This window comes from Cannabis sativa, chromosome 9 (assembly GCF_029168945.1).
Source record: "Cannabis sativa cultivar Pink pepper isolate KNU-18-1 chromosome 9, ASM2916894v1, whole genome shotgun sequence".
Lineage (NCBI taxonomy): Eukaryota > Viridiplantae > Streptophyta > Magnoliopsida > Rosales > Cannabaceae > Cannabis > Cannabis sativa.
Genome location: NC_083609.1, coordinates 50,758,106 through 50,784,695, shown reverse-complemented (window position 1 = coordinate 50,784,695; position 26,590 = coordinate 50,758,106). Strand labels below are relative to the sequence as shown.

Below are 26,590 nucleotides of genomic sequence, written 5' to 3'. Positions count from 1 at the left end.
CCTCGACAAAAAGGTTGAACCATAGACAAATCGAGGTAATAATCCATATTTTATGACAAAATATATTCTAAGTAATTTAATTAAAATTTCTATAAATATTGACCATAATTTACTAAATTATTGTTTACTTACTAATGGAGTGGAAATTTCAGAATGTATGCAATGTAGCATATCGGGCATAAAATTTTAGACCTACCATTATCAATTGTAAATGATGACAACATGAATCTATTTAGAGAAAATTTAGGTGTAGATTTATTCTACCAAAACTTAACATGAACTACGTATTTTTTAGAACAATATTGCCTTTTATTTTGGACAAGAATAATGTATTTATGATGAACTGTGTGTTTATTAGTTTCAGTTTATCATACCACTATCAGAACACTATCAGGAAACTATCATCCCCATTGTTAAATTTTAAACGTAAATAAAATTTGTATTCAAGATATTCACCATTTTACCACTATCGCCCTTCCATTGGAAAACCATCATTCCATCTGAATTTAAATAAATTTAGTATTAGATTGTTGGCATCGTAACAATATTGTCCTTATATCGACCATCCATCGTTCAATCTAAAATAAAACAAAATTAATATATAATTGTTGTCATCGTACAACTATCAAAGATTGTCAAGGCCACCATCGTACCATTTTTAACTTTACACAAAACAATTATTAACTAAGTACCATCGTACCAATATTGGGGACTATCAACCCTTTATCGTTCCATTGCAAAATAATAAAACAACCATTTAATGGATACCATCGCACCACTATCGGTACACGGTCAGACTACTATTGTACCTAATATTTTTATACAAATAACAGTAGTGAAAAGAGTAAAAGAAAAGCTATAATTCAATACATAGCAATAAAATTAATAACATACTAACACATAACAATACAATTACTAACATACAACCTGCTAATTTAACCTCGGTATTTCTAGGACTTTCTGTTGTACCCTTTACCACCACACTTGCTCCAGTTTCATTGCAACACAATTTTTTTTTTCCATTAGAAGGAGTTTAATTCGTCTTAATTCTTCCAACATTTTGCTTCTTCAGCCACCCTACCAGTTTCTTCTTAACAGGCACTCCAAATTTGACGTTCTTGATGTCATCCTCATCACAAACTTGCATTATTGTTCCTTCATATGTACTCCTCCAATATTCAATTGTGTACTATTGAGAACTTAGTGTGTATATGCTAATACTTCCTTGTTGAGCTACAACGCATGCATGAGGACATGAAATCTTTATGATTTGGAATAGGCCAGAAGTGTATGTTTATTCCTGGAAGTCCACTACAACACCTCTCTCAACTAATGCTCTAGGGTTAATATGGAATGTATAAGATCCACTTGTGTCAACATTTAAGTACAAATATTTCTCAAACTGTAATGCCAAGTCCTGCTCCATTTATGGTGATAGAGTCGTCATACACTTGGCAATTATTTCTTTCCGCGTACTAAACTACTCTTTAACTTTCAACCTTAGGAATTCAAGAGAAGCAATGATTGAGAAGGCTCTTGAGTCCTTAGTTATGCTATTTAAGCTTTTGGCCTACTTGCTCGACATAACGTTGTAATAGTCTCCTAAAAATTATGACTGAGCCCATCACTCTAATCCAATGCCCGAAGAAATAATGAAACGACAACATCCGTTGCTTTTTTCTTCTCAAATTCTCTATGAACTCTGTTTTATAATATGAATACGCACAAGTGTAAATATGATTCATGAATTTGTCAGTCTAGAACTTGCTAGCTACGTTCATAGTAATGTGGTGGTAGCATGCACCATGGTGTGCATCAGAGAACATGAGCTCCAAAGTATAAAAAATACTTTGGTGCCAATCTGATACGATGGCTAAGTTCTCAACATCACCAATCGCTTCTTTCAATTTTCTCATGAAATAGGTCTAAGAGTCATGATTGTCACTGTCAACTATCCCAAAAGAAATCGGGAGAATCGGCTATCTAAATCCAATGCCATCGTGCTTAACATGTGCCCACCGTACCTAGTCTTTAGGAATGATCCATCAACACATACAACAGGTTGAAAAAACCTAAATCCACGTCAACAAGAATCCAGTGAGAAAAAATAATACTTAAAGCGACCATACTCTAATACAAAATCTATAATGGTACCTGGATTTTTCAATTGTTGTGTGTGCAAGTAACCAGAGAGGGGGTAAATAAGGGGTGAGCTGCAAAGCCCAGTAAGGAGAAAAAACAAAATACTATGTACCAGCATTAACACATCCTAGCACAATCATATACATCAAACATACAATAAACCAATCATGGGTATAAATAGAGGCAGATACACAAATACTAAAATATTACACACTCACACTCTAGCTTCCATACAAGTCTGGAGTGTCTTACGTTCTTAACCATAACGCAGTACCAATGACCAGTGCATCCTTACGTACACTGCCTCACTTACTACATCACCATACATGTGTGGTTTCTAACCACTTCCAAGTACTTGGAACATGATTAAACAGCCATATACAACCCATCGACAAAACACTATTACACTGAAACTATCACATTCCACAGTTTCAATACAATTTATTCAAGCAGTAACACTAGGTACTCCAACCATATAACAAGCAAGTACAAAGTATAATTATTTTTCCTTACCTCAACTCCGCTGTAATTAACTCCTACGATACCTTCTAGGCCCTATAACAATTAGCAAAACCCTTAGTCCACCGATAAACTCAATATATTTATTACTCTTACGATACAGCTAGTTTAACCTAGAATTTGACTCATAAAACGTTTGAATTAGGAATCTTACTGTTCACAAAGTTTTTAGTTAATTGAAATACCTTTCTAACAGTATAAAGATCATCAAAATCGGAGTAATAATCAGGAGTTATGCATATTTTATTAAAACAATTTCTTTAAAATCCTGGATCGTACCGATTTCTCAATATAGCCCAAAAATAAAAATTTTGAAAATAGTTACACCCCGATTCACACAACACTTTCTTCATACAAAATGTAGCTATTTTCTGAATCTTTAAAACTAGATAAAGATCTTTTGAAATAGATCAAAATTGAGAGAGATATTGAATTTTTACTAAAGACATTGTTTCTGAAACAAAACTTAAAATGAGATATCATAACCGAGTGAAGATATCAACTTTTGCTAGGTAATAACTAAAAGTTTCTTCAAAGAAAATATGTATTATTGAATTATCTTTCCAACGGTACCAGAACCGCTGGAAAATAATAAATATCGAGAGAGATATCGCACTTTTACTGAAGCAATATTGGAAAGAAATTTGAAAAACTATAATTCGACACCCAGCATGAAAACATGAATTTTTTTGACATCAAAATAATCAGAATTAAGGAAGAGTCTCTTCATGAAAAATATATATCATTAAATTATCTTCAAAAAGGTACATAGATCACTAAAAACGGACCTATGGAGAGAGAGATATGGTAGTTTTATAAAAGTCTATTTCTCTGAAAACGAAAATAAAAACACAACTACGAATTTTACCTGAAGATTTCGAAGACACGGAACGATGATCAGATAACAGTGGTTGATTGCTGACCCCGAAGCTCTTAAGATTAGAACAATTGATTTGGTGAAATAGAGAGGATAATAATTTTGAGAGGTGATGAGAATAAGGTAGATAAATGGCTGCTAGGGTTCTAAAACTGTTCATATGAGTATATACGTATATATGAGATATCGTATAATAGGTTTAAATTTAAAATAAAAATCTAACTAATCAGATAAAAATTATGCTAATATAATTTAAATTTTAAATTTTAGACTAACTAATTTGATTCCTCACTATTTCTTTATATTACTATTTAATATATATTTATATATATCTATCCTATTCTACACACACCCACACGTGCACTATATCCAAATAATAATAATAATAATAATAATAATAATAATAATAATAATAATAATAATAATAATAATAATAATAATAATAATAATAATAATAACCAATCCTATATGTATACATACACATATATCTATATTATATATTATAAATCTTATTATAATATATAACAATCTATTATCTATTCATACCAATATTCACTAATAAATTTTATTTCTAATATACTTCAAATTCACTAATATTTAATCTAACTATCAAAATCTCTAATATGAAAATACAATTATATTTAGCGAATACCAATAATATTCATATTTTATTTAATGCAAGAGTAAAATATCAAACACACAATAATATACCAAAAAATATATATATACTTGTACTGGATATTACATTCTACCCTCCTTAAGGAAATTTCGTCCTCGAAATTAGACTTACCAAAAAGTTTGGGGTATTGTTCTTTCATGTCTCCCTCCATTTCTCATGTTGCCTCCCTTTCTGAAAGGTTGCCCCACAAAACTTTTACTAGAGGAATACTTTTGGACCTTAACTCCTTCGTTTCTCTCTCTATAATGCGAACTGGTCGCACTTCATAACTCAAGTCCTGCTTTAACTCCATTCTTTCATAGTTCAGCACGTGAGATGGATCCAACATGTATTTCCGTAGCATAGAAACATAGAACACATTATGCGTCTCAGCTAATACTGGTGGCAGTGCCAGTCGATAAGCTACCTGTCCCACTCTGTCCAATATCTCAAAAGGACCTATAAATCTTGGACTAAGCTTTCCTCGCTTTCCAAAAGGCATAACCCCTTTCATAGGTGACACTCGAAGGAACACTTTATCACCCACTGCAAATTCCACATTTTTTCGCTTTGCGTTGGCATAACTTTTCTGGCGGCTTTGTGCAGTAACCATTCTATTTCGAATCTTTTCTACCGCTTCAGTGGCCTCTCTTACTAGGTCTGGGCCTAAGTATCACTTTTTTCCAACCTCATTCAAGTGTAGTGGTGATCGACACTTCCTCCCATACAACATTTCATAGGGTGTCATCCCTATTGTAGATTGATAACTATTGTTGTACGAGAACTCCATTAGTGGCAGATAGTTACTCCAGTTACCTGGGAAATCCAACGCACAAGCTCGTAGCATGTCTTCTAGTATTTGAATAGTTCGTTCCCATTGTCCATCTGTTTGAGGATGGAATGTTGTACTCAACCTCAGTTTTGTGCCCAAAGCGTTTTGCACACTTTCCCAAAACCAATACCTACTTTTCATATCATTGTACATTTTGGTTGACCGTGGGTGTAAAGAATAGGGTGTAGTGTGCGCCTCTTGTAAGATTTTTGATTGCAACTCTGCTTTATTAGGTACACACACCCTTGCGTTGTATAGTAGAATGTCCTGTTCATTAACTGAGAAGTCCCTGGCTTTCTCATTTTGTAGTTCGACCCGTTTCTTGATTAAAAACTTATCTTGGGCTTGTTTCTTTGATCTTCTCTAATAAATTTGATTCAATTGTGAGGTTAGCTAGCTTTCCTGTTACTAACTCTATCCCAGATCTCTCGATTTCCTGTTGCAACGACACTTTTAATGCCCTTAACATTGACAAGCTTGCATAGTTGCGTCTGCTAAGTGCATCCGCCACTACGTTAGCCTTTCTAGGATGGTGTAGTATCTCACAATCGTAATCTTTTACTAGTTCCAACCACCGCCTCTGTCTCATGTTGAGCTCATTCTGTGTAAAGAAGTATTTCACACTTCTCTCCATAGAGGTAGTACCTCCAGATTTTCAAAGCAAAGACCACTGCTGCCAACTCTAAGTCATGAGTTGGGTACCTTGTCTCATACTCCTTTATCTACCTAGAGGCATCGACTACCACCTTCTCATTCTGCATCAACACACAACCAAGCCCTTGCTTTGATGCGTCGCAATATACTACAAATTTGTCTTTGTTAGTTGGAACACATAGGACAGGTGCTGTTATGAGTTTATCTTTCAATGTCTGAAAGCTTTCCTCGCATTTATCTGTCCATGCAAACTTTTGTTGCCTTCGAATCAGATTCGTCAATAGTGTGGCTATTTTTGAGAATCCCTCAATGAATCTCTCCTATAATACCTAGCTAGTCTGAGGAAACTTCGAACCTCACTTGCAGTTTTTGGTTTTGGCCAGCTCTTCACTGCTTCAATTTTTGCAGGATCAACCTCTACCCCATCTTTGGAAACTATATGGCCTAGAAACGCCACTTTCTCTAACCAGAACTCACACTTCTTGAATTTAGCGTACAATTGGAGTCTGCTTAGAGTTAGCCTTAAGTGCTCCTCGTGCTCTTCCATTGTCCTTGAATAAATGAGTATGTCATCGATGAATGCCACCACAAACTTATAAAGATACTCTTTGAATACTCTATTCATTAAATCCATGAAGGCTACTGGGGCATTGGTTAACCCAAATGACATCACTAGAAATTCATAATGTCCATACCGTGTTCGAAATACCGTCTTTGCTATATCTTCCTCTCAGAATTTTAATTGGTGGTACCTAGATCTCAAGTCAATCTTTGAGAAGACAATCGCCCCTTGTAACTGATTAAATAAATCATCGATGCAAGGCAAGGGATACTTGTTCTTTATAGTCACTTTATTCAGCTCTCGATAGTCTATACACATCCGCATACTACCGTCCTTCTTCTAGACGAACAACACTGGCGCACCCCAAGGTGAGTAACTTGGTCTAATGAACCCCTTGTCTTAAAGATCTTGTAGTTGAGCCTTCAATTCCTTTAATTCATTTGGAGCCATCTGGAATGGAGCCCTCAAGATTGGTACAGTGCCTGGTGCTAACTTAATCACAAATTCTATCTCTCTATCTGGGGGTAGCCCTGGTAGGTCTTCCAAAAAAATTCTTAAAATTCACATACTATGTGGACATTCTCTAGCTTGAGGAGGGTTTCTCTTAACTTATCTACTATGCTGGCCAAGTATGCTTGACATCCCGCACTTATCATCCTTTGTGCCTTCAGGGCTATAACTAGCGGTAGGCTTGACTTGACTTCGACTCCTTCAAATATGAATGCCTTTCTAGATTCAGGGGTGAAAGTCACTGTCCTCTTTCGGCAGTCTATTGTTACTCCATGTCGTGATAGCCAATCCATACCCAAGATAAGATCGTAATCCCTCATCTATAGCTCTATTAGATCTCCACTAAGTTCCTTGTCTGCAATCCTTATTGGCGCATCTTGCACTCCTCTAGATGATATCATAACCTCGCCCGAGGGCAACTCCGTCATGAACTTATAACTAAATTTTACATACGGTAGTTCTAACTTATCTATCATCTTTAAAGAAATAAATGAGTGTGTAGCTCCAGAATCAAATAAAACAGTACATAGTTTTCTAGAGATAGAAATCTGACCTCCAACCATAGTGTTACTAGTCTCAACCTCCCCTCTAGTTATTGCAAATACTCGAGCTGGGACAAGTTTTTCATCCTTGAGTTGATTACCCTTTTGCAGACAGTCCTTCGTATAGTGGCCTGGTTGCCCACACTTGTAACAAGTCTTGCCTTTCAGTCAACATTCTCCCGGATGCTTATGACTACATGTTGGGCATAGGGGGTATTCCCCATAAGGCTTCTTCCCTTTATAGTTATTGGACCCCGTCTTGTTTCTGTTGTCGGCTTCGTTGTGTTGGTTACTTGGAGGTTTCCTTTTGTTATCACCACCTCCGTTACTGGCCTTTCTAGCATCCCACCTAGCCGTACTGTCTTTCTGTAAACAAATTTCACACAACTTAGCTTCTAGGGCTTTCTCCAGTACCTCAGCATACGTGGTTGCCCTTACCCCTGACATCGCTATGTCTCGACTTATTCAGGAGTCGAGCCCTTCAGTAAAGCGATGAATCCTCAAAAACTCAGTAGGAACCATATCTGTTGCAAACTTTGCTAATCTGCCAAATTGGTGAGCATACTCTGTAACTGTAGACTTATTCTGCCTCAGGTTTGTGAACTCATTAACTCTAGCTGAGCGTATTGCTTCACTGTAGTATTTTTTGTTAAAAGCTTGTACAAAGTCAGCCCAGGTCATTGCGGCCACACCCCGTGTTTGTTTAATAACGTCCCACCAGATGCGAGCATCCTTTTTCAATAAACTAGCAGTACAAGCTACACTATCTCCGTTGCCGAGCTGCATGTACTCGACAATACCTTCCACTGTTCTTAACCATTCCTCAGCTTCCATTGGATTTGAGCCCCCTTCAAAACTTGGTGGGTGTTGCTTACGGAACCTTTTCTATATTGGTTTCCACCGACCCTCCGGCACTTACATGTATTATACTGGCAAAAATCGATGTTGTCCCTAATTGGGTTGTTCCCGACGGTTGTGAAGTTCTTCATCTCGCTTCCTAAGTTTCTCCCTGAGACAAGCAACTTCTTGCGCCAAATCTTGTTGTGGTGGCACTACTACAGGGGCATTTTGGTGTTCTTGACCAACTACCCCAGTAGGGACTTCGTGGTTGCCCCCACCTTGACCTGGTTGTTGTCCATTTACAGGGGCATTTTGATTCTCCTGGATCACCGTCTCGGCAGGGACATGCTGGTTTCCCCTGCCTCGACCGCGACCTTGACCACGCACCTCCTCGCCCCGACCTCCAACTCAATCTCTTATAGCCGCTCTTTCATTCAACCAGGTTGATCTTCTCGGTTCATCGTTTTCCATCAAATCCCTTATTCTTCAAAAGAAAGGAGATGGTAGCGGTAAGAAAAATAACCAAAGATGTATCCCGCACAAAAAGGAAAAATCTATACACTAAAATTATATAAACTTTAAAAAAAACATAAATCATCAAGCAACAATTCACCATGTTAAAAAAAAAATTAAAAAAAATAATCTTCATTCATTTATAAAAAAAAATTAAACTAATAAGAAAATTGTTTGAGTTATACTAAAACTCTAACTCTGAAGAATCGATTAATTGTTTTGATTAACCATACCCTAAACTTCTAGTTAACTAAAAGAAAATCTAAAGCTAAAGACTAAACCAAGCTAAACGTCTATTCATCCCCTTCTTCTGGATATTCTTCTGGATCCTCTTCTGGCTCTTCTTATAGATCGTCTTCTAAGTCCTCCTCTTGTTGTTCCACCGGTTCAGGATTTGCTGGTAGTTGTATTTCTTCTTCAGGCTCATCTGGATCTTCCACGTCAGAACCATCCTCCAAGATGTCTCTTGAAATTGGCTCATAGTCAAAATTTTCTGCATCATGGTAAATGCCAACTGTTGTCTCTAGGATGTTGGTAATGTAGTAGTCATGATATTCTGCCCCTAGTTTATGGTTGAGCAAGGTTCTCACACCCTGCTCATTCATTCTTACATCCAAGACAGAGAAAGTGTTGAGGAATCTCTCAATTGACTCTTTATACTTGTTATGTTTCGAAATATAACCGATTCCGTTCACTTGTCTCCATATCCACTCTAGGTGAGCTCTTGCTTCCTCAGACCTTAGTGAGTGTGACATAACTATATATTTCTCCTGTGCCATTAACAACACACGCTCTCTCCTCATAATTATTCCCATGCCTTGATTAATTTTATCCATATCCTCTATTATTTTTCTAAGTTTACTTCTCTCGTTAGATGCCGGCAAGCGTCTTAAGCCTTTAATTGCCTTAAGTACGTTTGGAGTCATTATTAACTCTGTCCAACTCAAAATAAATACTAGCTTGGAATTAACCAAATTTAAAAGATAAGACATAACATAAATAAAGCATACATACTTGATGACAAGTTGATCCTTCGCATCGATGGTGTGTACGTCGCGTGAATTCAAGATCAATGTAACCTGGCTCTGATCCCATTTGTAACGCCTTTACTTACGTAAAATAAGATGCCATAAATAAACTGGCGTTAAGATACTAATGTGACCTTTATTTAAAAAAATTAACAATTTCAAAACATGGGTACCCAGTTCAAAATAAAGTATTACTATTTAAGTAAAAGTAATAGAAAATTTAAACGACAACATCCTCAATATGTTTAATAAATTTAAAAGAGACTTTCAGCGGAAGATGGCCAAGACCACACACAGTTACATGATCTCACGAGATGCACCCCATGCTGCCTAGACTCAACTTGTCACCGAAAGCTTACATGCTTACTTATCTACACGTAAGGGGTAAATAAGGGGTGAGCTGCAAAGCCCAGTAAGGAGAAAAAACAAAATACTATGTACCAGCATTCACACATCATAGCTTAATCATATACATCAAACATGCAATAAACCAATCATGGGTATAAATTGAGGCAGCTACACAAATACTAAAGTATCACACACTCACACTCTAGCTTCCATACAAGTCTAGAGTGTCTTACGTTCTTAACAGAACGCTCAATGACCAGTGCACCCTTACGTACACTGCCTCACTTACCACATCACCATATATGTGTGGTTTTCAACTACTTCTAAGTACTTGAAACTTGATTAAACAGCCATATACAATCCATCGACAAAATACTATTTCACCAAAACTATCACATTCCACAGTTTCAATACAATTTATTCAAGCAGTTACACTAGGTCCTCAAACCATATAACAAGTGTTGACCGAGATTTTCGGCAACTATTAAAATATAATTATAATATTGAGCTGTAAGAAAGTGAGATGAGGATTTTTACGTGGTTGGGACGTTAATGAGCCTTAGTCCACGAGTCTTTGTTATTAATGGATGTATTTAATACAGATTCCACACTTGAGGGAATGTTACCCTAATAAATACAGAGAATGTTCTTAGTGAGTATTTGCTCTTCTTGCTCATATGCAACCCAAGATTCTCGATCCCATTAAATGAGCTTTGAGGGGGTATTTATAGTGTTTTGGTGGGGTAATCCCTAGAACTGTTCTTACAAACGTATCTGTAAGTATCCATAAAGTTGGGTATTCCTAATGAATATACCATGGGTAATGCATGGTCAAATCCCTAGGTGCTGTAGGGTTTTTATGAGGAATGTCCTTTTTGCCTTGTGATTGACGTGACTCTTCGCAGGGTAGCCGTCGCTAGACTTAAATGATCATTACTGTGGCGCTGCTGTTTGGGGGTTGTGCCGTCAGACTTTATTGCGTGTTGCAGTCCCAACACGCTTCCTTCCATGCAGCATTAAATGCGACTTGATTGCTCAGGAGAGGCCTGACACATCCCGGAGAGGCTTCATGCTATGCGAGCTTCCGGGAGTACCTTGTACTCCGGGTGCCTCCTCCGGGACCTATGCCCAGGGTGCTTCCTTGTGGCATACAAAGACTTATCAAATCTTTACAAGTTATCTGATCCACGTGTCCCTGTTTAACTGGTCCACGTATTTTGGGCGAAATCAGGGGCAACATTTACCCCCCAAGCCTTGTTTACTTGGAAAATAAACCAAGGCTTGCTTAGGTGCCTCCGGTTGACTCCTCGGTTCCCTGGCTCAAGCCCAGAGCGCGTGGGGGCACATTTAATGATGACATTTAATGCAGCGATTCACTTTTTGCAGAGGTCGATTCATTTCACGCCCTTTGATTGAAGCGGCGCATTAATGGTGTCAGACGGATACTCAAACGTTTCCACCGCCTTTATGGCAACTCAATCTGATCCGTTGATCTTTTGGGTATTTGAATCGTGCATTTCCCCCACCGTACGATTGGTAGGTGGTGACGCCTGTTCCTCATGCACTTTTGCCTATAAAAGCCACCATCTTTCCTTCATTTCGGTTACTTTCCATTCCTTGCCATTTTTGCTCGAATTTCCCAGAGAGAAAATTCTCCAAAAACAGCACGAACCTTCTTAACACTTCGCCATTTTTTCCAGTTTTTCCTTGTTTGCTTTCGTCAGTCCTTCTCGACTTTACTCGACTAAACTCAGGACCCCCAGTTCAACACTTTACTGTAAGTTTCTTGCATCCCTTGGTAATGACATGCTTTTACTTGCTTTGTTTGTTTTTTTTCTGGGTTCGCATTTTGAGATTTCTGGGCATGCAAGTGTTTAGGTTCTTCAGATGTTCTGTTTTGTGTTTATCGCTTTAGTTGTAGGACCGTCATTATTATGCCTCTGTTATTATCGTGCATTTTCGTTGAAGGAAACCATATGTTCTTCGTTCAACGGTTGCTTAGGGCATAGAATGGGGTCTTTTTCCTTCTGTTTCTCTTACTGTGAAAAACCACTTTCTGCGATTTTACTGCACCCGACACTTGTTCAGGGAATCTTTCTAGGGTTTCCCATGTGACACGTGTCCGGAGGGGGCCTCTTTCCAGCGGTTAGGGGACCCCCACTCCCTTTTTCTTGACTTAGGGTTTGGTATGGGACCTAACTGCTGGAATTTTCTCTTTCTTTTTTTTTTTCTGTTTTTCACAGAATACAAAATGTCTGCCTCTGGTTCGAAATCTTCGAAGAAGAGCGGGAAACGCATGGCCACTCTGGAGGAGGTTTCCCTGGGACCCGTTGCCCAGGAGGGGTACAAATCCCGAGCAACCGGGTGGGAAGCGGCTGAGCTTCATTCCACCCTAACCTGTCCTCACCAGCTGGAGAATATTATAGACGTTGCTGGGATCAAACCTTCCACTTCAGGGACTTATCACCGGCCACCTCGCGACTCGGAGACGCCTAATCACAATTACGATGGCTTCGGGGCCTGGAGCCAGACACACCTGATGGCCGGTGCCATGCTCCCGCTTCAAGATTATTTTGTTAATTTCCTTGTATTTGTCGGCCTTGCGCCATACCAACTCATTCCTCAAGCTTATCGCCTGCTTTCAGGCTTATTTATTTTTTATGCCGCCCGCGGATGGGGATCTCCCAGCCCGACAGAAATTTTATATTTTTATGAACTTGTATCCGTCCCCAAGAAAGGGGACAAACTTAAGGATGGTTTCTATGGGTTCCAGATCCATCCCACTAACGAGGGGGTGGTTCCGTATAATAGGCAGACTAACGTTAAGGAGTATCGCCATCGCTTTTTCTTTTCCTCCAGGTTCAGGGCAGTGGATCACCCGGAGCTCCTTACTGAGTGGGTGAGGATCCCACCTTATCAGCGGACGGCCCCTACTCAGACCTTCCTCCGGAGGGCCCAAGCTTTTGCCTCCTACGACCGCCCCGATCTCGATGTCGGGGGTTTGGTCACCACGGAGAACTACAGGAAGGCCAAACTTATCCTTCCGCATCAATCCGTGGAGGACTCTAACCTCTCACGGGTCATCTGTCCCAACGTAAGGGCGCCGGTCGCGGAGAAGGCCTTCCGGGATGAGCTTATCGCCACGGCAGAGAAAAAGTACCAAGATTATCTCTACCGGAAGGCCCAGGAGAAGGCATACTCTCAGGCCCAGGCTGCCTCTGGAAGGGGACTTCGCGTGGGGAGTCCGGTGGTGCGAAGGAGCCAGGCAATTGCCGGGAAGTCCGAGGCTAAATTTTTTGACAAGATTCTTCAAGAAGATATTGGGGATCGTCCTGTCAGGAGGCCCCTTCGTATTGAGGATTCTTCGAAGAGGCAAACCCCCCGGCCACAGCCTTCGGTCCGAGAGCCAAACTCGGGGGCTCCTGGTGCTAGCACCTCCGGTGCCGGCGGTAAGTCTCCTTTGATAATTCGTTATGTTCCTTCCGTTGGTGAATACGCCAGTCACAGGCCTGTAGGGTTCGACGAGCGTCTTCATAGGTTTAGGATGCCCTCGACCCAGTGGGGGGATCGTTTGAAGGAATTTTATTTTTCAAACTAAGGAGATTTCCTAGGTCGGTCCCGGATGGGCTCCGGCCCTCCGGAACCTATTCCCTTAGGTCCTTCAGCTTACGTAACGTCCAGCTGGTTCCGACCCTCGGACAGTTATCTCGGAGATGATGCTGCCAGCATTAAAGTTCTGGACTTTGCTAGGGCCGAATTAGGAAGTTCGGGTAGGAGTAGCTTATCTGTTGTATCTTGTATAAGCGGTTCCCCACGGACATCTAACACTTGCTTATTTTGTGAAACAGGTGTCTCCACGGATGCCATCTTGGAACAGCTTGCTGGAGTTCACACTCCCGTGGCTCCTCCGGCCTTTACCTCTTCCCCCCCGGCCCCTTCCCTGAAGGTCTCTTCCAGCGCTCCCCCCGACACTATTGATTTAGTGGATGATGAGGAGGTGCTTCCGGGAGAAGGCCAAGGGAAGCAGTGGGACTTGTCTGAGGAAGTCGCTGAGGGTACGGGAGAGCCCCGAGCCCTTCCGGAGGAAGCTGAAGAAGGCGAAGAGGAGCCTGAGGTGGCTCTGATTCGTAAGCGCAAGGGCAAAATGATTGCCCAGGACGAGCCCAAGAAGCCTCGGAGAGCTGACACTCCTGCCCATGGTCTTGACGGCGGGGTCTCCCCCATGGAAGAAAATCCTGCTCCTCCCAACATCGTGCTTACTCCGGTCCCGGGAGATGAGGTGAGGCAAGAGCTTCGGATAGCCAAGCATAACTATGCCATGGACGAGTACTCCCGAGGGTACGCCGAGGTGGAAGCCCTTAGGAGGGTTCTGCGGGCTGAGGTTGAGGCGAGCATCAACCACCCGGAGTACCAGGATCCGTGGGACCTTAACCTGGACCCCCTATCGGACTGGTTCCGTCGCTTCCTTGGGCCCACCTTGGCTCCTTTTGCCGCGGAGATGACCGGCGAGTTCGCTTCTCAGCTCACTCGGTGCGCGCCTAAGCGGTTCGCCACTTGTGCTTCCCTGAACCCCATCTTCCAGGTCCAGGACCTCAGCCATTCTCTCACTGTGGTAAGTACTTCGTAATTTTGCTTTTCCTTTTATTTTTCTTCTTGAGAAACTTTTCTTTCTTACACTTGTATTATTGTTCAGCTTGCTGCTGAGGCTGGCCGCCTTTCCAAGAATATCATAAATCATGGCTTCGTTCTGTCCGACTTTGGGGGCATGAACGATGTCAGGAAGGTCCTTCAGGACCTCACAGCGGAGAGGCAGATCTACCAGGAGGCTGTCGAGCGCCGGGAGGCGGCTGCCAAGGCCAAGGAAGAGGAGGCCAAACGGAGGGAGGCTCAGGCGGAAGCCATGATCCGGGACGAGGCCCAGCGGAGGGACAGGATGGAGGCCCAACACCAGGAGGAACTTAGGGCTCAAAGCGAGGCTGCTGATAAGGCCAGGCGAGACCTCCGGGAGGCCAGGGAGGCTTTGGATGAAATGGTCGCCAAGGTGAGATCTTTAGAGGAAACTCACCAGGCGAACATAGAGTCCAAGGCCGCTCTAGCTGCGGAGCTGAAGGAGCTCAGGGACTTCAAAGAACAATCCATCAAGAAGGCCAAAAGAGCCGAGCTCCTCTCTCCTATTTCCTGCGCCCGGTGTCCGAAGCGCTTTGACGACGGAGTCTACATGGCTTGGTCCACCAACGACCAAAATATTAAGCTTACTTTTTATCCCAAACCCGAGGAAATGATTGCCAAATTTCGGGAAAAGAAGAAGAAGCTTGATGCCGTGTTAGAGGCACGTATCGGACCTCGCCTTCCTCCGCGCGCTGACTGAGCTGCTGTACAACCGACCCAGTATAACCAAGATTCCACCCGCTTCTTTTATTATTCTTCTTTTTTTTTTTTTTACATATTTGTTGCTGCCTTAGAACAATATATATATAGGTAGCAGTTTTTATTCGAAGGGGAGACAATTATATTTTAAGGCCTATCCCCGGGCCATTTATATGTATATGACCTGCCCTTTGGGCCAGGATATTTTATATGTGATCTTTCTTTTGCCACATACTTATGTTTTTTATTTTTGTGCATACTTTTTGACCTGCCCTTTGGGTCAGGATATTTTACTTTGTTTTTCTGTTTGTCCGTGCGGTGTACCCTAGTACCCCCCTGAGTGGCATAGAAACTTTGTTTTTAAGGCACTCGGTTTTATTTAATATGTAGAGGAGGTATGCATTTGGACGGTACAAACCCTTTGAACAAAGTCTAAGTTTTATTTCGCTACTGGTAATATTTTCTGAGGTGATCGGCATTCCAGGCTCTTGGGACAGTGGTTCCGTCCATTCTTTTTAGTTTGTAAGTGCCGGAACTGATCTCGTCCTCGATCTCATATGGTCCTTCCCAATTTGGCCCAAGTACCCCCACTCCGAGTTCTTGGGTGGCTGGGAAATCCCTTCTTAGGACCATATCCCCAATAGCGAATTTTCTGTTTTTAACCTTAGAGTTAAAATACTTGGTCACCTTCTTTTGATAAGCAGCCATCCGTATTTGAGACTCATCCCGGAGTTCTTCGACTTGATCCAAAGCTTCTTGGAGCAATGCCTGATTAGTGGCAGGATCGTAAGTCGTCCTCTTGTGGGATGGGAATAATGTTTCTACCGGGACCATTGCTTCACAACCGTACGCCATTGAGAAGGGCGAGTGGCCGGTTGTGGTTCTGGGGGTCGTCCGGTAGGCCCATAATACCCTTGGCAATTCTTCAGGCCAGTTATTTTTGCAGGCCAGCAACTTCTTCTTCAAGGTGACCTTTAGGATTTTATTGACCGCTTCCGCCTAGCCGTTTGTTTGAGGCCTGGCTACCGCGGAGAAGCTTTTCACTACTCCGTGTTGGTTGCAGAAGTCGGTAAATTCCTCGCAATCAAATTGCTTTCCATTGTCTGAGACTATTTTGTGAGGCAAGCCGTATCGACACACTATGTTTTTGATAACAAAGTCCAAAGCCTTCTTGGCAGTTATTGTCTTCATAGGCTCAGCCTCTGTCCATTTGGTGAAGTAGTCTACTGCTACTATTGCATACTTTACCCCTCCTTTTCCTATAGGTAGAGACCCGATGAGATCTATTCCCCAGACCGCGAAGGGCCAGGGACTGGTCATCAGAGTGATCTCGTTTGGAGGAGCTCTCGGTATGTTCGCGTACCTTTGGCACGAGTCACACTTTTGGACATAGTCTATACAATCTTTTTTCATTGTTGGCCAGAAGTACCCTTGCCTCAATATTTTCTTTGAGAGGCTGGGTCCTCTCGTATGATCTCCGCAGAACCCTTCGTGGACCTCTAGCATGATTTGTCTAGCTTCAGGGTCCGATACACACCTTAAATAAGGCATGTTGAGTCCTCGCCGGTAGAGAATTTGGTCCATCATTACATAATGATGAGCCTGATACTGAATCTTTCGAGACAGTGCCCTCTCTTGGGGCAACTCACCTGTGGTTATGTATTTTATGATGGGGACCATCCAGCTGGGTTCTTGCCCAACCGTTAGTGTGGTCTCTTTTATTTTGATGCTTGGCTCTGCCAAGCGATCCACTGGTACTGCCCCCAGCTCTTCGATTTCGCTATCCGAGGCTAACTTAGCCAGACAGTCCGCATGAGCGTTCTTTTCTCGGGGGATTCTTTCTATTTTATAGTCCGTGAACTCGTGGAGCAGTTCTCGGACTATTGTTACGTACGCGGCCATCCGCTCGCCGTGAGTTTGGTATTCTCCGGATACCTGGTTTACGACCAGTTAAGAGTCACTGTAGACTTCCACCCTTTTGGCCCCTACAGCTTTTGCCAACTTCAGCCCTGCTATCAAGGCTTCATATTCGGCCTCGTTGTTTGAAGCTGTGAAGTCAAATCGGAGGGCCGCCTGGAGCCGCAGTCCAGTTGGTGATATCATAGACACTCCGGCTCCCGACCCGTTCTCATTAGAAGCTCCGTCTACAAATACCCTCCAGGTGGGGATTGGTGGTACCGGCATATTTGTTGTTGCCTCGGCTTCGTTGCATTCGGTAATGAAGTCTGCCAAGGCTTGGCCTTTTATGGAAATCCGGGGGACGTAGTGTAAGTCGAATTGACTTAGCTCCATCGCCCATTTGAGGAGTCTTCCGGACGCTTCAGGCTTCTGGAGAACTTGCTGGAGCAGATGATTGGTTAGGATCTTGATTGGATGGGCTTGGAAGTATGGCCTTAACTTCCTTGACGCCATCAGGAGGCAAAATACTAATTTTTCGATGACCGGGTACCTTGTTTCGGCCCCTATCATGCGCTTACTGACATAGTACACGGGATGCTGAGTTTTTTCTTCCTCCCGGACCAGGGCAGCGCTGACCGCGTGCTCGGAGACGGCCAAGTAAAGAAACAAGTCTTCTCCAAGGACGGGTTTCGATAGGATAGGAGGTTTAGCCATGTGATCTTTTAGCCTCTTGAATGCCTCCTCGCATTCATCCGACCATTCGAACTTTTGGCATTTCTTTAGCACGTTGAAGAAGGGTATGCACTTGTCCGTGGATCGTGAGATGAAACGACTCAATGCGGCTACCTTTCCGGTCAAGCTCTGCACGTCTTTATGCTTCTTGGGGGATGGCATATCCAGGACAGCCTGGATTTTCTCCGGGTTTGCTTCAATCCCCCTTTGGCTGACTATGAAGCCCAGGAATTTTCCTGACTTGACCCCAAAGGTGCACTTTTTTGGGTTGAGTTTCATACCGTATCTCCGGACGACTTCGAAACATTCTTCTAAGTCGCTTGCATGGCTGTTGCATGCTTTCGATTTGACGAGCATGTCGTCCACGTATACCTCCATGTTTCGTCCCAGGAGGCTTTTAAACATCCGGTTAACCATTCTTTGATAGGTTGCTCCGGCGTTTTTCAGTCCGAAAGGCATGACTAGGTAGCAGTATACCCCCTTATCGGTCCTGAAGCTAGTGCATTCCTGGTCTGCCGTATGCATTTTTATTTGATTGTACCCAGCATAGGCATCCATGAAAGACAACAGTTTAAATCCGGACGTGGCGTCTACCATTTGGTCGATCCTGGGTAGCGGGAAGCAGTCCTTTGGGCAAGCTTTGTTTAAATCAGTGAAGTCTATACAAACTCGCCAAGTCCCGTTCGGCTTGGGCACCAGGACCGGATTGGCCAGCCATTCCGGATAGTATACGTCGCGGATCATGCCACTGGACAAAAGTTTGTCCACCTCTTTCTCTAAGGCCTCGGCTTTCACCGAGTCGAGCGGGCGTCTCTTTTGCTGTACAGGAGGCATGTCCGGGTTGACATTGAGTATATGTGTGATGACATGAGGGCTTATGCCGGTCATGTCTTCTTGGTGCCATGCAAAGATGTCGATGGCGCCCTTCAGTGTTTTTATTATTTTGTCCTTTTCCTCCGGGTCCAGGTTCTTCCCTATCCGGAGTACTTTGGCGGAGTCATCGTCGCACACTGGTATTTCTTCGACGTCCTCCATTGGTTCCACGACCCTTTCGGATCCTATGCGAGGATCCAACTCATCCTCTTCAGCCTTCTCTATCTCAGGAGACTCCCGGACCATAAGTACGGGTAGGTGGGTGGCAACATTGTAACATTGCCTGGCTTCCCCCTGATGGGAATTTTAGGCACAGATGTCGGATTGAAGTGATTGCACCAAAGTCCACTAGGGCCGGCCGGCCGAGGATCGCGTTGTAGGCTGTCGGACAGTCTACCACCACGAAGGTGCAATATTTAAATGTGCTCTGGGGAGTATCCGGGCACAGAGTAACCGGGAGCCTTACTTTTCCCATCGGGATAAGCGTAGTCCCGTTAAACCCCGTGAGCTGCGACCCACTAGGCGAGAGGTCCCGGTCGGTCAACCCTATCGCAGTGAAGGCTTCTTTGAAGAGCAGGTTCACGGAACTCCCATTGTCAATTAAGACCCTGGCCACCACTTTATTTGCGATGGGGGTCTCTATGACCAGCGGGTCGTGATGAGGAAAATGCACCGTCTTGGCGTCTTCTTCCGTGAACGTGATGGGTTGGTCCATCAGCCGAGGCCTTTGAGCTGGGAGTTGAGTAACTTCCCATATCTCATTGTGCTTTGCGGCCTCGGCGTATCGTTTTCGCTCCTTACGAGTGTTCCCTCCGATATGGGGACCTCCGGAGATCATGGCTACCCGCCCGTTAGGCCGGGGCGGTAGCCCGGGAATATGCTGGGCGTCACCTGCGGGAGCAGCTGGAGCCAATACTCCTGCTGTACCCCCTGGTGTTCCCTGGGGCATACCCCCACCACCTGCCGGATTAAGGTGGGGCAACCTATTTTTGATCCACTCATAGAGGTGGCCCAAACGGATTAGATTTTCAATCTCGTCTTTGAGATTCTTACACTCATTGGTGCTATGACCAATGTCGTTGTGGTACTCGCATCTTTTGCTCGGATCTCTCCGGGAGCTATCTTTGTACAACGGCTGTGGTCTCCGGTAGTGCGTATTTTGCCTAGTGGCAAAGTACACACGTTCCTGAGAGTCCGATAGCTCCGTGTACTGAGTATATTGGGGTGTGTACCCCTTCTTCTGGCGCTTCTCTCCCGTTCGGGTGCTGCCTTTGGAGGACCTTTTGCTCCTTGACCCCTGGGTAGGGCCTGCTAGGCTAGCAGTCGGGGCAGCCTGTGAAGGAGCTTGTCCATTCATCCCGGACGGGTTGCCATAATGAGAAGATGCTGGCGCCAAAGCTTGGCCCTGGCTATACCCGGGGGTAGCAGAGAACTGTATGCCACTCACTTGTGGAGCCGCGGTCGGGGCAGTACCCGAGGGCGATACTCCGGGCATGTACCCTACTATCCCGGTGGGATAATAGCCTCCATAAGCCACGATCTGGGCTTCTTCGAGGTTGATATACTTTTGGACTCTTTTCTGGAAGTCCTGGAGGCTAGCAGCCCCTTCTTGCTGCAACTCATTCCAAAAGGGAGTCCCAGTGCGGATTCCTGCTTGGAGAAGTGCAAGTTGTTGTCCGTCATCAACCTTCTTGGTCTTCGAGGCTTCCTCTTGGAACCTCTTGATGTAATTCTTCAAGGTCTCAGTGGGCAGCTGCTTGATATTGGTCAAGGCACTAACCTCCAAGTTAACCTTTCTGGCGGCGACAAACTGTCTCCGGAAGTGGGTCTGGAGTTTGTTCCAACAGCCCACGGATCCTAGTTCCATCTTTTTGAACCATTCCTCCGCTGACCCACTCAGAGTGAGCGGGAAGCACAGACATTTGGCATCATTGCTGACCCGCATGACCGTCATGACACGGTTGAACCGCGACAGGTGGTCACTGGGATCAGAGTTCCCGGTATATGCCGCCATTTCGGGCATCTTGAAGTTTTTAGGGAGCTCCGCCTCCAGGATGTGCTTGGCACATGGCTCCCGATCCTCGCTGTCTGAATCGGAGTCGTCTCCCTTCTGCCTCCGGGAGACTCGAGCAATGTCTTTTCGAAGTATGGCGAGTTCCGCCATAATCCCTTCGTTTAACGTACCCGAGGAAACCACGGGCCCGTATCTTTTTTGGTCAAGGTGGTCCCGGAGGTCACCTTGATTCCCATTGATTTGATTTCTCAGATCAATGGGAGGACATCTCTGTCCTCTTCTCCCTCTACCCCCTGGTTCCTGGTGCACGGAAACGCTTTTTCGGTCCCCTCGATCCTGAGGGCCAAGACTCCCTTTTTGGGGCTTGCCCCTCTGCGGACCTTTCCCTTTAGGGAAATCTGAGCGGACCCTTCGTGGATCCTGCACCTTTTTCTTTCGCCCAGGGGTAGAAGTAGGGTTTTTTGTCTGATTTTCCTCAGCAGGGTACCTTATAGGGCTAGGTTCCCTAGATTTCTACTGCTGGGAATTAGGCGAAGACGTTGCTGGCTCCCTGTTGAGCCCAGCGGTCATTGCCTTGGGGTGCACGTGAATGCCAGCTGCCTCCATGGCTTTCTGCATGGCTAGCATCACTTCCTGCATTTTCTGGTTTTGCGCTTTCTGAGCTTCGATCTCGGCTTCATGATCGATAGCTTTTTGCCTGAGAAGCACCAGCTCTGAGTAACTTCCTTCGTCATAGGCATACTCGTCGAGGTTCCCCTCGTAGTCCTCGTCGGGGACTATTTCTTCTTCTTCCTCGGACTCCTCTGCTGCTCTTGAGGCTACATCTTCCTCATTTGGATCTTGAGCATCTTCCAGAGGGCGAGGCTGACGTGTACTTCTTGTCTCCGCCATTTTTGTGAAGTCAAATGCTTGTTATATAGCAGCTTTCCTCAGCTCTCAATGAAAGCACCAAAATGTTGACCGAGATTTTCGGCAACTATTAAAATATAATTATACTATTGAGCTGTAAGAAAGTGAGATGAGGATTTTTACGTGGTTGGGGCGTTAATGAGCCTTAGTCCACGAGTCTTTGTTATTAATGGATGTATTTAATACAGATTCCAGACTTGAGGGAATGTTACCCTAATAAATACAGAGAATGTTCTTGGTGAGTATTTGCTCTTCTTGCTCATATGAAACCCAAGATTCTCGATCCCATTAAATGAGCTTTGAGGGGGTATTTATAGTGTTTTGGTGGGGTAATCCCTAGAACTGTTCTTACAAACGTATCTGTAAGTATCCATAAAGTTGGGTATTCCCAATGAATATACCATGGGTAATGCATGGTCAAATCCCTAGGTGCTGTAGGGTTTTTATGAGGAATGTCCTTTTCGCCTTGTGATTGACGTGACTCTTCGCAGGGTAGCCGTCGCTAGACTTAAATGATCATTACTGTGGCGCTGCTGTTTGGGGGTTGTGCCGTCAGACTTTATTGCGTGTTGCAGTCCCAACACGCTTCCTCCCATGCAGCATTAAATGCGACTTGATTGCTCAGGAGAGGCCTGACACATCCCGGAGAGGCTTCATGCTATGCGAGCTTCCGGGAGTACCTTGTACTCCGGGTGCCTCCTCCGGGACCTATGCCCAGGGTGCTTCCTTGTGGCATACAAAGACTTATCAAATCTTTACAAGTTATCTGATCCACGTGTCCTTGTTTAACTGGTCCACGTATTTTGGGCGAAATCAGGAGCAACAACAAGCAAGTACAAAGTATAATTATTTTTCCTTACCTCAAATTCGCTGTAATTAACTCCTACGATACCTTCTAGGCCCTATAACAATTAGCGAAACCCTTAGTCCACCGATAAACTCAATATATTCATTACTCTGACTATACAACAAGTTTAGCCTAGAATTTGACTCATAAAACGTTTGAATTAGGAATTCTACGGTTCACAAAGTTTTTAGTTAATCGAAAGACCTTTCTAATGGTATAAAGATCATAAAAATTGGAGTTATGCATATTTTATTAAAACAGTTTCTTTAAAATCCTAAATCATACCGATTTCTGAATACAGACCAAAAATAAAAGTCTTAAAAATAGGTACACCCCGATCCAGACAATACTTTCTTCATAAAAAATGTAGCTATTTTCTTAATCTTTAAAATGAGATAAAAATCTTTTAAAATGGATCAAAATTGAGAGATATTAAATTTTTATTAAAGACACTTTTTCTGAATCAAAACTTAAAATGAGATATCCTAACGGAGTGAAGATACCGACTTTTGATAGGTAAGAACTCCGAATTAGGGAAAAGTTTCTTCAAAGAAAATATGTATTATTGAATTATCTTTCCAACGGTACTAGAACCGATGCAAAATAATATATATCGAGAGAGATATCGTACTTTTACCGAGGCAATATCAGAAAGAAATTTAAAAAACTGTAATTCGACAGCCAGCATGAAAACATGATTTTTTTTATACATCGAAATATTCAGAATTAGGAAATAGTCTCTGCATGAAAAATATAGATCATTAAATTATCTTTAAAACGGTACCTAGATCACTAAAAATGGACCTATGGGGAGAGAGATATGGTAGTTTTATGAAAGTCTATTTCTCTGAAAACGAAAATAAAAACACAACTACGAATTTTACCTGAAGATTTTGAAGACACGGAAAGATGATCAGATAACAACAGTGGTTGATTGCTGACCTCGAAACTCTTAAGATTAGAACAATTAATTTGGTGAAATAGAGGATAAAAATTTTGAGAGATGATGAGAATAAGGTAGATATATGGCTGATAGGGTTCTAAAACTATTCATATGAATATATACGTGTATATGAGATATCATATAATAGGTTTAAATTTTAAAATAAAAATCTAACTAATCAGATAAAAATTATGCTAATATAATTGAAATTTTGAATTTTAGACTAACTAATTTGATTCCTCCCTATTTATTTATATTACTATTTAATATATATATATCTATCTATCCTATTCTACACCTAGAGGTGCATTATATCCAAATAATAATAATAATAATAATAATAATAATAATAACCAATCCTATACGTATATATATACATACTAGAAAAAAAGTTACGTGCTAGGCACGTATACTAAATTTTATGCTAGTTTTTTTTCTATGTTATTAAAAAGTGATACAATTAAAAATTAAAAAAAAAATATTAGTTATTAGGTTCAACATCATTACCCTGTTTTCATTTTTAAGGAAAAAAAAAATATATATTTATGAAATAATAATTTGTTGCAACGCGTGTACAGGCAAAATTAAAAAAATATAGCACTTATTAGTAGAGTATTGATAATTTCAACAGTAAATTAACTGATTGTATACTTTTTTGTCTGCTAACATTAAGCTTTTGATATTTGAGTGGTGAACTCTTATTTGTCCGCTTTTCAAATTTTTCTAACACTCTCATTTTATTCTTCCAACTTTCTGTAGTTGGAGTGATGTCCTTATTAGTTGTATATAGTGTAGTCATTTATTCACCTGTTTTCAAATAAAACAATAGATATACATAATAAAAAATATCATTAAGTTCATATTAAAATCAATCTCACCTTTCAATATAGTGAAAGGTTTTTAAATTGATTCATTCTCACTTAATAATTGTGACAGACCTAACGAATAATAATATTATGTTACCTAATAACAAAATAGGAATCCACCAAAAAACATTATCAGAATTTATTCTAAGTATAATTATATAAATCTATTACTCATTGAAGTCTATTAGAAACTCTAAAAAGCTCACAATACAAAATTTCACATCAAAAATCTAAAAATGATCAACTATGTAGCAGCAATGATAATACAATAACCAAAATTGCCTAGTCATATACAATCTTAAAACTTAAAAGAGTGGCATTATTCATTCAAGTTTCGACTAAGTGTTTCTGAGTTTGAGTTATAATATTGTGTGTGTCTGGCTAATCTAGTGAAGAATATTAAAGTTTTGATTCTCAATAAATAGAATGAATATAAGTGTATACTTTGTAGTAGGTCATTATTGTGTCATTTTTAAGTTAATGTGTCAACTTGAAAATAATTCATTTAATAAACGGAATAGAGGAGTCAATCTAAAAATATTTTTCTACTTTAATAAGTAGAGCTATAGAAAACAAACTCAGTAACTTTTTGAGTGTTAAAAAATTGTAAATGGTTATAAATTCCGGGTCCCGGTCCGGGTCTGGGTCCGAGTCTCGGTCCGGGTCCGAGTTCAGGTCCTAAGGGATCTGAGTCTTGAATTAAGTTTTATTTAAAATAAATTGAAATCGGGTCGGATCAGATCTGATCTAGAAAAAAATTAGGCGGGGCGGAGCGGATCTGATCCAAGATCCAATAAGTATCCGAATGTTTCGAATCAGAGGTGATCCGTCGGGTCGGAGCTCCAACCCGTTCTAACTAAATGGATCTTTTTAACATGCCTAACTCATACTTCTCCTTTATATAGATATATAGATATATAGATTTAATTTACTTTGATTTTTTTGCTATTTTCATATTTGAGTAAAATAGTATAAATAAAATATTGGTGTTTTTGAAAGCTTGAAAGCCAATATAAATGGAGGCCTAATTCTTGGAGAAGCCCAAATTATCACAAGTTTAATGTAAAAATTATATAAATAAGAAATATTTAATTTATTCTAAATTTGTGTCAATATTCAGATTTGGAATGTATGGAATACATTGGCAAAAGTTAAGAAGAAATGAGAAGCCCATCAAGCTCACCCATCTTATTTCAATCAAGTTTGCATGAAAGCCATTGAATGAGTCTCCTAGCTATTCTCATATGCACGAATACACGTGAGGCACGAATACATGCCTCACATGTCAGCCCACGTTCAATACACCACTCAACACGCATGAGTTTTCCCTTCATCCAACAACAGCTGGTGTGAGTGTCTCCTCAATCTCCACCAAAAGGGACGCATGAGACCACTCTCCACCAAATTTCTTGTGCCATTTTCCCCGCTATTGGGATAAATTGGTTCTATAAAGAGAACCAAAATCAGGGCAATTTGACACAATTTTTAAAAAAACTAAAAACTATTTTTTAAAAAAACTATGACCAAAAAGTGTTTGGTAAGCAGTTAAAAAATACTTTATTGAAGAATTTATGAAAAAGCTATAGCTAAAAGTTAAAGCGGGTACAACCCAACTTTTAGAAAAAGTTGTTTTTGATTAAAATACTATAATAAATTATTTTTTACTACAAATTTATTTAAATAATTATTATATATTAAAAAATATATATATTTTTTTTTGAAGGAAAAAATATTTAAAATAAATAATATTTAAATTTTTAATTTTAATTTTGTTTTAAAAATATTTTATATTTATATTTATATTTATATTTTTATTATTAACAATATGAACCTAAGTTTCTTATAAACTACACAATTGATAAAAATATAATTTAATAATATTAAAAATTATTTTTATCAAATACATATAAATTTATACTATAGAAAAAAATAATTAAACATATATAGAAAATAAAAATTTTATATAACATATTTCTATGTATATATTTGTGATTTTAATAAAATAGATTAAAATATTATTATTATTATTATTTTTATTATTATTATTATTATTATTATTATTATTATTATAATAGAATCTTTACAACCTGCAACACTTTAAAATTTATAATTTAC

General features: G+C 41.2%; 1 protein-coding gene across 1 annotated transcript; it reads right to left on the bottom strand.

The window, feature by feature from the left end:
• Nucleotides 1-4,371: 4,371 nt before the first annotated feature.
• On the bottom strand, nucleotides 4,372-4,809 carry LOC115723664 (uncharacterized). Its single transcript, XM_030653147.2, has one exon. The coding sequence runs from the start codon at nucleotides 4,807-4,809 to the stop codon at nucleotides 4,372-4,374; it is 438 nt and encodes a 145-aa protein (XP_030509007.2).
• Between the last annotated feature and the right edge of the window lie 21,781 nt (nucleotides 4,810-26,590).

Excerpts from the sequence above, each read along its gene's own strand:
- LOC115723664 (XM_030653147.2), bottom strand. The coding sequence starts at position 4,809 with ATGGTTACTGCACAAAGCCGCCAGAAAAGTTATGCCAACGCAAAGCGA.